Below are 14,667 nucleotides of genomic sequence, written 5' to 3' on the forward strand. Positions count from 1 at the left end.
GCTCATTTCCTCATGCACCCTTCCTTCTCCTTTCACACCTTCCAGTCCTTGTGCCCTACTCTTGCTTTCATCTCCCTTTCATACTTTGCTTTCTTTCATGCAGCCCCCTACGACTTGAACACACTCTTTGGCCCTGATTCAATAAGGTCCCAAAGCAAGTTTAAGCACACTGAGTAGTCCCATTGTATTCAACGTGCTTAAAATTCTTTGCTGAATCAGCACCTCTGGCTTTATTTACCAAGAGCCCTCTCCTCCCTCAAGCCCTTCTTAAAACCCTCTTCCCTTCCTCTCCTTGTCAGTGATCTCCACCACCTTCCAACACCTGTGTCTTCGACTGTCTCTGTACACCTGGTCTTATTTAAATGGTAAGTTCTTTGTTTGTAAAGTGCTGTGTAAAGTAAAGTGCTATGGATGGACAATAATAACAACAATTAGAAGCACTTTTGCTGTGTCTTTTACGATTCTATAAAAACAAGTTTGTCCCAGTGGAGGTTTTCCTCTATGTAAAGTTGCCTGATAAAGATGAAGGAAAGCTTCCTGCACTACATTTTCTTTGAAAACCCACGTTTATCCAACAATCTTCATAAAGTACCATTCATTCTCCTCCTAGCTGAGCCTAGATGTGTGCATTTGCTGTCAAGTCAAAAGTGTTGCACATTTTTAATTCCATGGCCCAGATGTGCACTGCCACACACAATTCATTGTTTTTACTAAAGATGGGATATGGAGACCCTGTTCATATCCAGAGTAGGTTTAGACCATGGTTCAAGTTCAGTGGTATTGTAAGATATTGACTAAAAGTGATAAAAAGCCAGCATGATCAGCTACTTCTCATGTCTGTCCTAATGGGCTATAATCTTGTGAAAGCAGCCGTCTGAGCTGGAATTGAAAAATAAGCCCTTTGGGGGTTTGTATTTAACCCAGAACCAAAACTGTATTAGTGAATTCAGTTTCTGGGTTCTGAATCCAAATTTCCTCTGACTTTCAAAGAGGTTTAGGTTCAAGGTTCTGGTTATAGCCTGTTTCTAGTTTTAACATGTGCAAGTAGATGACAATATTTTGAAAATCTAGCTACAGGTATGTGTCTTGTGTACAGGATCTTTGCAGTCAGGTTAGAAGCAGTGAATATAAATCTGTTGTAGAATGAAAAGATAAAAGGAATGTGATTCATTCTTTATACCATATTGTGTTATTCATAACACAGTCATGCCACGTTGTTTGGATAGAAATAGAACAATTGACTATGGAGATAACTATATCATCGGTTTGCGCTGCTGCTAAAAGTACATTTAAAGTGAAGATATCAATCTTCCCGATTGGTAGCAGATTTTTGACATGAAAGATAAAGAAGTCTGTTTTCAATGTAAAAATGATGATTTGTGCCATTCATGCCATGTTATGGTGCGTCACACCAACAGCTGAAATGTGTAAAGTATGATAGATGGGATGTGTGACAGGGGGAAATGGTCCATGTGTTTCCTGAGAGGTCAATAGAAATTTAAGAATATAATTAAAAATACCAAGGCCATGATTTTAATGGAGGGGTGCCTAAGATTAGGTTTCTAGGACCATATTTAGGCACCTGAACAAGTGACCTAATTTTCAAAACTCCTGAACACACAGCCATTTCCATCAACTTCAATGGAAGCTGCTGAGTGCTCAAACCTTGTCTAATACTAACAAAATGCATCTCTTTGTAAGTATGAAATGTTGATGTTTCTAATAGGTGCTGTAAAGTACATTCCCACTGTCTATTGCCCATGGTGGTTTTCACATCCTGTGCCCAGAGTTTGCAATTCACAGGCTTCTTTTAGGTGTGTTTTGTTAAGGTGTACATTTGATAAAAGCCCCTACGATCTAACCATTTTAGGAGATCTTCTTCCAAAAGAATTTTTCCCTGCTGTGGGTATATCTTTCCTGAATAGACATTGAAAATGTCTTGTTCACAAACACATGCAGAAATCTGTAGAGAGACGTTTGAAATTTAAGTTGCTGAAAACTCATTGTTTTTGTCGTGGGAAGGGGAATCACTGTCATGTTGTAATCACTCCTATTCCCATATTTTGAAGCTGAGGTCATCTTGAAACAGATAAAAGTCCTGGGAGTATTCCAAGATGGGAGATAGGGCAGAATTTTGAAGCTATGCTTATGTACTTAAAAGCTGTCCTCCAAATTTTGATGCAAAAGTTCAGATGATACCAGACTTCTTGGGGTAGTGAAGTGCTGAAAATGGCTACAAGAGCCAGAGAGCCATGAGGCCGCCCAGCATTTCTAAAACTGATGGTTTTGACTCAGTATTAACAGTAGCGGGATTTGGTTTTTTTAATTCCCTAGTATAGAAACGGCTACACACACTGAAGAAACCAACACAGTTCTTAGGTTCATTGCTTCACCACCAATTTATATCATCTTCTACTGGAGCTCTCTGAAAATCCTTTCAGGCTATGGAGGCTTTTGTGGTGTTCATTCCACTGTTGGTCTACGCTACAGCTCAGTGCTAGGCAGATGGTGATGAAAGGAACACAGTGGGAAATACCATTAGCTCACCAGCTATTACAGGGTCTTCAAGAAGGATGACCAAGTTGGAGATACAAGTTGGACTGAGAATCTCAAGGCAGTTTAAGTGAATTCCGACATACATCTTCCAGTCATTTTAATGGCAGATATGTGTCTAAATCCCCCTTAGACTGCTTTGAAAAGCTCCGCTGCGATGATTAAGGGAACAAATTGTTGTGAGGAGTCTCTTTGTTACCCCGGCCTGTGGGTCTTAAAAGGTTTGCCAGAAGTGAGGCTTCTGAAGCTTTTTACCTGGGCAGGAGAGAGAGGTAATTTTTAAGCACGGACGGTGGCTTTGTCAAAAGAGGTGTATATATTTGAGGCAAAGCCCAAAAATGTGTTGATGGGGCAGGGGGGATGTTGTTGTTGTTTTGTTTTTTTGCCAATGTGGCTAGTGGCAGGAAATTTTAGTGCACGGTTCTATAGATTGATTCTTTCTGGACTGAACTTCTTCAGTGCTTAAGGAGATTATAATTGAAAAGGAAGACAACCCTTTGAAGAAACCACAGAAAGAAAGACAGAGAGATATATGCATATATTATGTAAGGCTTTGAATGTATGCCTTCAAAAAGATCGAGCGTTTCCATCTTGGAGAGTTTATCAAACTTTGATCTAAGAGATTGATTTATTCATGGATATTAACCCTGCTTCCTTCAAAAAGGAAAATATTCAGGAAGCTGGCCCAACTCCACAAGGAAGAGACATATTGAAATCAATAAAATACTGTAACAATACAATACTGTAACATTTCCTTTACAAAGTCCCCTACCTTTCTAGTTGTTGTTCTCTCTCCCTAGGTCTTCCTGCTCATCATTTCATGTTATGGCCTTGATCCGCCTAAGGACTGACTTCAATGCAATTTAAGCAAGTGTTTAAAGTTAAGCATGGGCTTAGGGGCAGATTTTAAAGGTATTTAGACACTTAAAGATATAGATAGGCACCTAATGCCCAACTCCCATTGATGTCAGTGGCAATTATGCACTTGGCACTTTTTGAAAATCCCACTGGGCCCCTATCTGCATCTTCAGGTCCCTAAACACCTTTAAAATCTGACCTTTATTCATGGGCAAAGGAAACTAATAATGATCAATATGAGCTGTTTAAACTTAAGAACTCTATAGTGACCCCTTGCTTTTATTTCCAGATAAGCCACTATAAATTATTATAATGTCCCCTTTCTTTGGTAATGAAAGAATTATTTCAGTAAATCAATAATAAGTCAACTCAACATTCATTGGTGTCAAAACAATAGTGTCCAAAATCTTGACACTTTGGGACAGTTATTGTGAAACTAGAACACATTGGACAGCACATCTGCATTTTGCAAGTGACACTTTTGCACACTTAACACGAGCCACTGCCAACCATGGAATTGTCCATAATAGAGATTTGTATTTTTGGTTTTCTGAGCTACCTACCAAAACCCTTCTAAAAAATGAAAGAAAAAAAACCAAATTGTTTGATTTATTGGCTATTATTTTATCTTAAATTATAGTTGGATATAAAAGAAGAAAGACATTGATGATATCTATTAATATCTATTCACTATTTGTAACTTCCAAAAGGCCTTCAATGACTCTGTTGGTTGCACAATATGTATAAGCTACTCATCCTGTTGTTCCTTCAGCCATTGCATGTTCCTATTTAGCTTCTTTGTCTTGGATTCAAGGTAAAGCTTGTGGGTTTCCATGGCTATAATTCTTCTTTTAAAAGTGGTGAGAACTAATAAGATAATAAATTCTGAGTGATTAGAAGATAGCTTCTGGAATCTGACAGGAGTTTCATCATTTCTTGGGATTGGGCCTGAACCCTGAGGACTTTAATTTCCTTTCTTTTTATTGCTTTCATACTTCTTTATTAATCCTGCCCTTCATCCTCAAAATGCAAATGCCATACAATAGTAGCTCAAAAGGAATGACGCAAGTGCTGAGCAGATTATATGAAAAATATCTCGGCTACCAGAATGATTTCTAAATAGTATAGTATTCAGGACACTTACTAATGACCACAAAAAATGAAAGCACATTGATTTAGAGCTCAGAGCTGTTGTATGCTAGGCCAGCTCCGTAAAGCCACATTAGGTTACAGAAAGGATGACCAAAATTCAGTTCACATACTAGATGTGGCTCAGAGTTCCTATAAGGTGGCCTGCAGCCACCCACATCAAATATTTGGCTGCTTCTGATTTACAGATCAGGTGACTAGGAATGAGTTAAAGAACGTGATCTACAGGTATTCGGTTCAAATCCAGCCCCAGATTTCCTGGCTGTTCAGTGACCTAGGTGAAATTGATTGTCTTTCAGTTGATTGTCTCCAGGCTGTTCTTACTGGACAAATGTCCACATCACAAACCCACCCTCACAATTGATACAAAGTGGTGACTTTGTTGGAAGCCTCCAGCAGAGAAGTTGAGAATGAAATGGGGACAAAGTACTTCCTCATTTCTAGCTATGGTACTTCCAGAGCAACAGTGACATGTGTTAGTAGGGCAATGCAAGAAAGCTTGCACTTGCCCGTGCAGTGAAAACAGAGAGGACCTGTTCACTGGACTCACCAGGTCTGTTGATTCAGCAAAAAATGAGCAATCAATTCAAGTTTATGGGCCTGGTTCTCCACTGCTCCTTGTGTGGTCATTTATATTTGTGAAAAGTGGGTATAACACAGTAGTAAGTCAGAATGGTAGCATTTCACAGCACTTTACCTAGGAACTGCCAAACTGAATCAGACCTGTGGGCCATCTAGTCAAGTATCTGGTCTCTGACAGTGGCCAGCACTTTGCACCCACTTTGAACTGGTGTAGGTATCTCTGAGGTGGAGTGGGGGAATCCATTCCAATATCTGTAAATATACAGATCCAGGCATGGTTGTCAGATAAAGGTTTTATCAGCATGTGTTGGAGGAAGCTGCATAATTCATGAGTAGTGAAACCACAAGTGAGTTACACAGGTCATCCCAAACAAGTCACATCACAGCATCTTATAGTGTCTACCTGCTATGTGTCTTACAGAAAACTATCTGAGACTATTTGAGTTTAAAAAACATGGAGTGGCTCGGTTTTTCATCACGTTCCTCCCCCTCACAGTACAACCTTTACAAATTTACCTCTGCTCAATTTCATCCCCGTGCTCCTAGTAATATGCCCGTGTACCACCGTAAACAATCCAAGCCTGATTCTCAGACATGCTGAGCACGCACATAGCTTCAACTCAGGTTAATGGCAGCTACAGGTTCTCCTCGTCATTAAAAATTAGGCCCTCCCTCTTGTTACTTGGTGCAGGTGAAAAGGGGCAATCTAAGAGGCAGAACCAAGAGGGGAGGTGGAGCAGCATGTGGCTTGCGGGGGGGATCAGGAGTCAGTGGAGCGAGGAGTGGGTAGGATCAAAGGGTTATATCGCCAACAGGAGCTCTGCAAACCCTTTGATCTTAGAACTGCTCTGGCATGCCACTTCAGATGTTAAATAAAATCAAGCCTAAAGCCAATCTCTGTGGCACCCCACTGGACACCTCCCATCACTTTATAAAGATATATTGGCATTTATCTTCCCCCTCTGTTTACATTGCAGGGTTCCTTGCACAGAGGACACACCTGCCAGAATGTTTGTTGATCCTCGCTGCCCTGATTTGCTGGTGCTAGGGCAGGATTTTGGCTCTCTGTCTAGATTTGTGTGCTTGATCATTTCCTTTTATTCTTAAAAGTGAATGGAAACCTGCCCTGCATGTGCTAGGTGGGATGGAGTAGACTGATGTTTTCAGAGCTCTCATATAACGTGTATCTGGCAACTTTCTAGAATGCCTATTAAGTAAAAACAAATCCAGGGATTTTTAAAGTGACAAAGCAATCTGGCAGCTCCTTTAGAGTTAGCACAACGGCAGGACATATTTAAAACACGTGGCCATTACTCAGTAGTATGGACTTATTTCTGATGGAGTTGTGTTACTCTGTGTGCTTGTGGGCCACACAATGGCTCTGTGATCTCCTAGAGTGATGGGCTAAAGTGCATGTGTAGCATTCCAGTAGCAATGGAGAGAGATATTGAGTGAAATCCTAGCTCCATTGAGGTCAATGGGTGTTTTGCCATTGACCTCAATGGAGCCAGGATTTCCCTGATTATGTTTCCAGGGTTGCTGGGGAAATATAGAGAAGAGACTCTGGCAACACCTTTAAAAAGGTCTGATCTGTACTGCCCCAGAGCAACCCTGCAGGAGCTGTCCAGCTTTTAGCAGGCGGGTGGAACCATGGCTGCATCTCTGCCCTACTCAGGCGTATCTCCTCTGGGCTGATACAGTGGTCATCCTTGAAAGCTTTTTAAATGCCTTTGTGACTAAATGACATTATGGCTCCATTCACACTGTCCCCAGGTGTTGCCTAGATGAAGTACAGGGATACCGCTAACACCATGGTAATGTTATCTTGTTATCAAAGGCAACGCTGAAATGTTTTCAAAGGTTGGCTCTGCTTGCAGTGCTAGACACCCTCTCGCTTTTTGCAATCCCAAGCACAGTGAGGAGTCAAATTATAGACCAGCTTCTGAGGCCCTTCATCACCCCCTCCCTCCATAAGCAATCCCATTGATTTAAATGGGACCAGCCATGAGTATGGTATTAGACTTGGTGATTAAAGGTATCCGAATCCAGCTTTATAGCTGCCTATTCTGCAGGTGCACTGGGAGAGGGGAAAGACTCCTGTCACCTTATCCCACCACCCAAGATCCAGGCATAATTTGACCCTGTGAGCCAGATTTTCATTTACACCAGTGCAACACGGTGACTTCAATGGAATCACTCCTGATTTACACCGGACTGAGAGGAGAATCAGGCCATATCTTTTTAGCTAACTTTCAACATGTATTTTTCTTCCTCCAGGACTAGTCAACATATTCATAAATGATCTGGAAAAAGGGGTAAACAGTAAGGTGGCAAAATTTGCAGATGATACAAAACTACTCAAGATAGTTAAAGCAAACTGTGAAGAACTACAAAAGGATCTCTCAAAACTAGGTGACTGGGCAACAAAATGGCAGATGGCATTCAGTGTTGATAAATGCAAAGTAATTTACATTGGAAGACATAATCCCAACTATACATATAAAATGATGGGGTCTGAATTAGCTGTTACCACTTAAGAAAGAAATCTTGGAGTCATTATGGATATTTCTCTGAAAACATCCACTCAAAGTGCAGCGGCAGTCACAAAAACAAACAGAATGTGGGGCATCATTAAGAAAGGGATAATAAGACAGAAAATATCATATTGCCTCTATATAAATCCATAATATGCCCACATCTTAAATACTGCATGCAGATGTGGTCGCCCCATCTCAAAAAAGATATATTGGAATTGGAAAAGGGTCAGAAAAGGGCAACAAAAATGATTAGGGGTTTGGAACGGCTTCCGTATGAAGAGAGATTAATAAGATTGAGACTATTCAGCTTGGAAAAGAGATGACTAAGGGGGGATATGATAGAGGTCTATAAAATCATGACTGGTGTGGAAAAAGTAAATAAGGAAGTGTTATTTACTCCTTCTCGTAACATAAGAACTAGGGGTCACCAAATGAAATTAATAGGTAGCAGGTTTAAAACAAACAAAAGGAAGTATTTCTTCACAGAATGCACAGTCAGCCTGTGGAACTCTTTGCCGGAGGATGTTGTGAAGGCCAAGACTATAACAGGGTTGAGAAAAGAACTAGATAATTTCATGGAGGGTAGGTCCATCAATGGCTATTAGCCAGGATGGGTAGGGACGGTGTTCCTAGCCTCTGATTGCCAGAAGCTGGGAATGGGCGACGGGGGATGGATCACTTGATGATTACCTGTTTGGTTCAATCCCTCTGGGGCACCTGGCATTGGCCACTGTCGGAAGACAGGATACTGGGCTAGATGGACCTTTGGTCTGACCCAGTATGGCCGTTCTTCTGTTCTTATGATAACAATATACCAACAGTGAGCAAAGCAAAAATCTTCATGAAAAACAGTTACACTGCACAATAGCTACTTATCAAATTGAACTGCCATGGTTTTCCAAAGCACCATTACGAATCACACTGTAGCATGGCAATCATTTGGCAAATGTACTTATTTCAATCAAAGCTGCCTAAAGTTTAAAAAGAAAGCCAAAACCCAGCATCTTAAATTGTTTTACTTGAAAAAAGTAGCATGTTCCTGTCTAACCAAGGGCCTGAGACATGCATCTTATTATAAAACAGTGGTTGGCATGGAGTCAGACATATGTGCTCTATTACACAGTGTCGTGTCCTACTGAGACATTGACCTCGCTTGCTCCAGAAAGCTATGAAAGGACCGACAGGCCAAATCCAATCTAAGTACGTTGATACTTTGTCATATTTGGCAAGCACATTAAGAATGCCAATTTTCCCCCTATTAAAATGATTACTACTATGATACTCCTGGAGGGCACAAATCATGAGGATGTCATTTCGCTCCGGGTAACGGTGGGCGTTTTGGTTTTGATTTCCATTTCTTTTGTCCTTCGTTGTCCTACATCTCCCCCGTCAGCACCCCTTCTTTTGCTGCCCAACTCTAGAAAGTCGGTAGTTAAATTATAAGGAGGAGAAGTGAAGCTGGATAGCTCACATTGCAAATTCATGGAACCACAAACTGGAAAAAGCTGTCAAGCCATCATTGTTTATAATTAGCTTTTGACTGAATTCCCAATCTGCTATGAGGAATAGTTTGATCTTGCTGTATGTGTGGTAGGGAGAGAATACTAGAGAACTGAATCAAGGAACTGATCCTTGTTTTGAGGAAAATAACCCATTATAGTATAATCTAACCCCGTGGGATGGGAGGTGGGGCTAGAACAGGCACAAGCCCTTTTTACACTGTTGTTTTGCTTTGCTTTGCTTTGCTTTCTGCTTTTGTTGCTGATTTAAGTGGCCAGTGCTAAGTCTGGGCCAACAAAGCCCACACCCAGTTGCTGTCTGTCACCTTTTCTTTTGGTCAGCAGGTGATTGGCAGTCTCTGTAGGAAATATCACATTCATGGCAGTGTCAGACATTTGGTGCATTATGGGTGAATCTTACCTCAGTGCACTGAGGACCCTATACACCACTGAAGCCTCACCTAAACTTGTGTAATGAACTTGTAGAGTGCATCTGGCCTTGAGCAAGGCCCTCTTCACTGGGATGAGTTTCACCCTGTGGAAAAGGTGAGCAGCCAGATTCCAATGCAAGTGGGGACCAAAATCCAGTTTACAGCTTTCGCCAGGATTGTCACAGCTGAAGAGCCTGGACCAGTGAAGTCTACAACTAGTGTGACACAACTACAGGACTCCATCTAATGATACAGGGTTCCCTCTACTGGTTAGAACTGGGCTTCTAGACTCCCAGGTTCTGTTCACACCTCTGCCCTTGACTTGTGTAACCTGGGCAGATTGCTGAATTTCTCTGTGCTTCAGTTCCCCCTTCTGTTAACAAGCTCTAATAATCATAGAATCATAGACTATCAGGGTTGGAAGGGACCTCAAGAGGTCATCTAGTCCAACCCCCTGCTCAAAGCAGGACCAATCTTCAGACAGATATTTTCCCCAGATCTCTAAATGGCCCCCTCAAGGATTGAACTCACAACCCTGGGTTTAGCAGGCCAATGCTCAACTATCTCACAAAGGTGTGATGAGGCTTAATAAATATCTGCAGTGCACGCTCAGATCCTTAGATTGAGGATGCTGTGTAAGTGCCAGGTACAAAGAGAACACAAAGTGGGTTTCAGTGCCTGTGCTAGTCATTCCATTATCTGGGTGGGCCTTTTTTCCTACCCTGCCTATCTCCAAGGTGAGAATCTGCCCAGGCTAGATCTGGTTGATGAGAAGTAAGTCTGCCTCACATTCTTCTCTTTAGATTTCCCTAACACAACATGTTGCACCACTACTACGCCAACAAATAATATAAAATCGGCATTCTTGCTGCAGCTGCACTGCGGGCACTGTTAAGAAATGCAGAAGCGGGGCTGTAATCTCACAGCCATTTTGGTATATCCCACATGCTTGGAAACTTGGCAGATCCTTCACTGGTTTCATTGTCACTTGCCCAAAGAATTATTTCTTAAAATTAAAAGGAGGAAAATAAGATATACGAACCTGCTAGAATTCAGAAATCCCGAAATATATATAGCAAAGACTGATTAATTGATTGCTCAAATTGTTCTGTTTTAATTTTGTATTTGACACATTCGAATTGTGATTTTTCTCTTGCTTGGAGTTCAGTAATGACACACACAAGGCATGTACCAAAGAGGCCTGCAAGCATAATAAGCCTATTTGAACATTGGCTCTAGAATCAATCACAGACTTGAAATGTGCAGGTTTTTTAAGGAGCTGTTCATCGTGTTAATGAATCACTCATGCTCAGTCAGCACCCGATCTGTATTTAGCCCAAAAGGAGCCGTACAGCAGCTAAAATTACATTAGTACAAGAACAAGAAAGCAACAATTCAGTTACGATGAGATACAAAGGGGAAGTAATTATTTCTCACAGTGTGGTCTAAGCACTTTCAGGTGGTTGGCAGAGCTGTTTCTGTCACACTGCTTCCTAAGATACGTAACCCTGTGCATGAATCTCTTAGTAGCAGTACTACTAAATATATTATGCTAGCACCCACGAGGCCCAATTTTAGTTTGCCCGAGGCTCTTTTTTAACCAACTGAACGCAGCAGAACAGACATGTAGAAGCAGATTCTGAGAGCCTTACTCTAGTTTAGTAGCACTTCACGCCGCAGTGAATTTCACTGACTTCCATGGGGCTATGCAGGGAATAAGGAATTACTTTGCATCAGTGAGGCGGTCTGAATCAGACCCTTAATCTGAAAGTATGACATCAATTAAAGTGGTAACATTTATGTTTTATACTTTCACAGCTTTTACAACTGGGATAGAAATGTCAGCACTTCAAATGCCAGTCCAAATTACCAAGTGATTGCAGAAAATGCATGTGGATTACTCTTCAAGAACAAATGTGATAGGAAAATAGTAAATGTGGATCCCAAGGTAAATCCCTTTTTTCAACATTCAGTCTCTCCTTTACGCAAGGCTCTTTGATTCCATATCTGTTGAAGTCCGGTTACAAACTAATTATTTATGAATATGCACCTTATATTTCAGGCTCACATGCATGCAATCCCCTGGCTAACACAGCTGGCCTCTAGGTACCATAAAGGTTAACCTCAGCTCACTCTGTTTTTAACTGCAAGTCTCCAGCCCTTTTCCTTGTGAAGACAGCAGTGAAAACATAAACTGTTTGTTTGCTAAGGCTGAAAGGACTATGCAGCCCATGCCACTTCTGCAGCAGGAGGCTGGGGGGAGAGGACCTAACGATTCTCTCTCACACACATGCTTTATATGGTGAATGAGACAATTAGTTTGACATGTGAATCCCTTTACCCTCCTCAGAATCTTAAGGCCAGTCTTCTCCCCTCTCTGTCAGGCACTTCAGTAGCACATGAGGAAAACCAAGCTGCCGCTGCACCAAGTGGGACCTGTGCAGCTACCATGGCCCACCTGTCCTCTCACTGGTGCCTGCTTCCCCAGAGTCTGAAGAGCTGGTATTGGGAGGGAGCCTGGAACCTTATTCCTGCCAAGAGATGCTTCAGGATAGGTTTCTGATCTGCCTGCCCCCACTGCTTCCAGTGGAGGCCTCAGCCTGCTTCCTCCCGCTGCTGCTTCCAAGTAAGGAAGCCAGAGGAGCCTGACTGAAGTGCTGAGGAAGGCGAATCATAGTGAATTGAGAGATGCTGGTGCAGAAGGTGGGAGGGATTGGAAGGACTGATGGATTTGGGTCTGGGAAGAATACAGGATTGGGGAAGGGACAGGTGGATTTTAGTGGGGGGAGGGTATGGGGTATTTTATCCAGAGACTGTCACATGCATCTCCAGAAGAGGTGGAAAATTGTTGAGGGGAGGCACTTGTTAAAATGTTGGCAGCATATCACTTGGCTGACAGGCCCAAATTTGACCCTACTTAACAGTTATATTTTCCTTTATGAAATGTGCCGGCTAGTGGATAAAAAAATGTGAAGTTCCTTCAGAACAAGGGTGGAGACATAGAACAGTTATAAAATCCCAGCTCCTGACTGGGCAATCCACCGCCACCAAATCCAGAGTGAACGGTCAGTTGGAATCACAGACCAATGCCTTGCCAGCAGTTTTTCTGCAATGAATTGAAACAAAATGGATTCCTTTTCAGAAGCACTCATAGAGCAGGGCTACACCTTTTTAAAAAAATCAAAAGCTGAAAGACTGTCCAGGCACATCTGAAAATCAGGCCACTCATTTGAGTAGCTTTGCAGAGATTTTTGCTGCCTGACTTCAGGTACCCAAGTTGAAAATTAGACCTGTGTGAAATCTAAAAGCCAAATGCTTTCAGATTTGTCCTCATTTTACAGATTAATAAAAAAGGCAGCTCACGTCAACTGTCAGAGCATTGTGTGCGGCATAGAAATAAAGACAAAATCAGAAATGTATACTTGTCTGTTTTGCTATGCAATGGAATCAGAGTGTGTGACTCTGTGCTTAAAGAACTAGGACTTTTTTTATATCCTTTGGCTGGATGTTTTGTTCATGTCACCAGAGAGGCAAAAACAGTCTGATGACAGTAAAAGATTCTGATAATCCTGCAAAATATAAAACACAGTATGTGGCTGGCCGAGTGTATTGTGTAAAGACGGAGTTATCAGGGTTGAAAATTCCTATGGGAAGAAACTCCCATAAAATATGCTGGCCTTGAAGAAGGTTTAGGTTATTATGGCAGCGTAAGGGTTAAACACCAGTTTAAATATATCTAATACGCTGTCCCACACATGCGAGAGATTTGTCAGTATGTGCTCCCTCTGGTGGATATAAGTTAGTCTCATGCACATAGCAAAATGCCTTTGTCCTGGCACAGAGGTGTTTATAACTGAAGCAAACACAGGAAAATATTGATGTTTGCATAAGGCTATGTACCAGGGAAATTGAGAGGAGAATTTATCGTAGAGAGTGAAGAGAATTTTATCAACAATGTTATAGACTCTGTGTCATAAAATAAATATGGCATAAGCACATGGTAGAGACTGCTTTTTCGTTAATAATGGGTCTGATCCTACTCCCATTGAAGTCAATAGGAGCTGTGGCATTGACTTCAGTGGAAGCAGAATTGGTTTCCTTATTCTATAAAACTTATTTTTTATTTAAAAATAATTATGCCAAACAATTGTTGAAAACATAAAACAAAGGTGGGGGGGGAGAGAATCACTCACGTGCCATTATTGGATTTAGTATACATTAAAATGCCCCAAATCCTATGTGAATGTGAGGTCAATGTTAGAATGCTAGAACATTCAAAAACCTAAGGGTTGGGATTTTCAAAGGGGCCTACGGGTGTTAGGCATTGAATGTCAAAGGGAGACGGGCACTTCACAACCTTAGGCCCAAAACTACCAAATCAGAACAGTCGTGTTTTCCACTGACTTGGCCTTGATGGAATTGGCTGGCAATGGAAAATCTGACCCACTGAACCTGGACCAGTGATAAGAGGAAACAAACTTGCTTTCAAAATTGAATATAGTGCTCCTGGGGATATTGGGTTATACAGTCACTGAGGGAAGTCAGGAGGAGGAGCAAACAACCAACAGAGGTTATGAATTTTATCCAGTTACATTTAACTTGGCAGAATTGATTGAACAAATGTAAGTTCCTACTTCTGTTCCCAAAGATGCAGCATGTACTGTCCATGAACAGCCGGCTGAGCTTTTCATATGTACAATGGAGCGTAACTTCACAAACCCCCGTCTCACACAGTTCTGCTGGATGCCCATTCTTTGCAGCATCCAAATTGCCCCCTTTGTTTTAAAATTTGTCCTTTGACTTGTTCCAATCTACCTCCTAGACTTAGGGCTTGTCTACACTACAGGACTATTTCGAATCTACTTAAGTCGAATTTGTGGATTCGACCTTAATAAGTCGAATTTGTGTATCCATACTAAATACACAAATTCGAACTTCTGAGTCCACATTCACGGGGCCAGCTTCGACTTTGGAAGCGGTGCACTGTGGGAAGCTATCCCACAGTTCCCGCACTCCCCGCTGCCCATTGGAATTGTGGGATTTCCCCCCAATGCATGC

General features: G+C 41.7%; 1 protein-coding gene across 3 annotated transcripts in view; it reads left to right on the plus strand.

The window, feature by feature from the left end:
- The window catches only part of CFAP299 (cilia and flagella associated protein 299), a 418,010-nt gene that overhangs the window by 395,954 nt on the left and 7,389 nt on the right, over positions 1 to 14,667 (plus strand). For all 3 annotated transcript variants that reach the window (XM_039542287.1, XM_039542285.1, XM_039542286.1), the window contains one exon: positions 11,428 to 11,557. In XM_039542287.1, coding sequence (XP_039398221.1) covers positions 11,428 to 11,557 — 130 coding nt within the window. The remainder of the gene's footprint in view (positions 1 to 11,427; positions 11,558 to 14,667) is intronic.

The sequence above is a fragment of the Mauremys reevesii genome, linkage group 5 (genome assembly GCF_016161935.1).
Source record: "Mauremys reevesii isolate NIE-2019 linkage group 5, ASM1616193v1, whole genome shotgun sequence".
Classification (NCBI taxonomy): domain Eukaryota; kingdom Metazoa; phylum Chordata; order Testudines; family Geoemydidae; genus Mauremys; species Mauremys reevesii.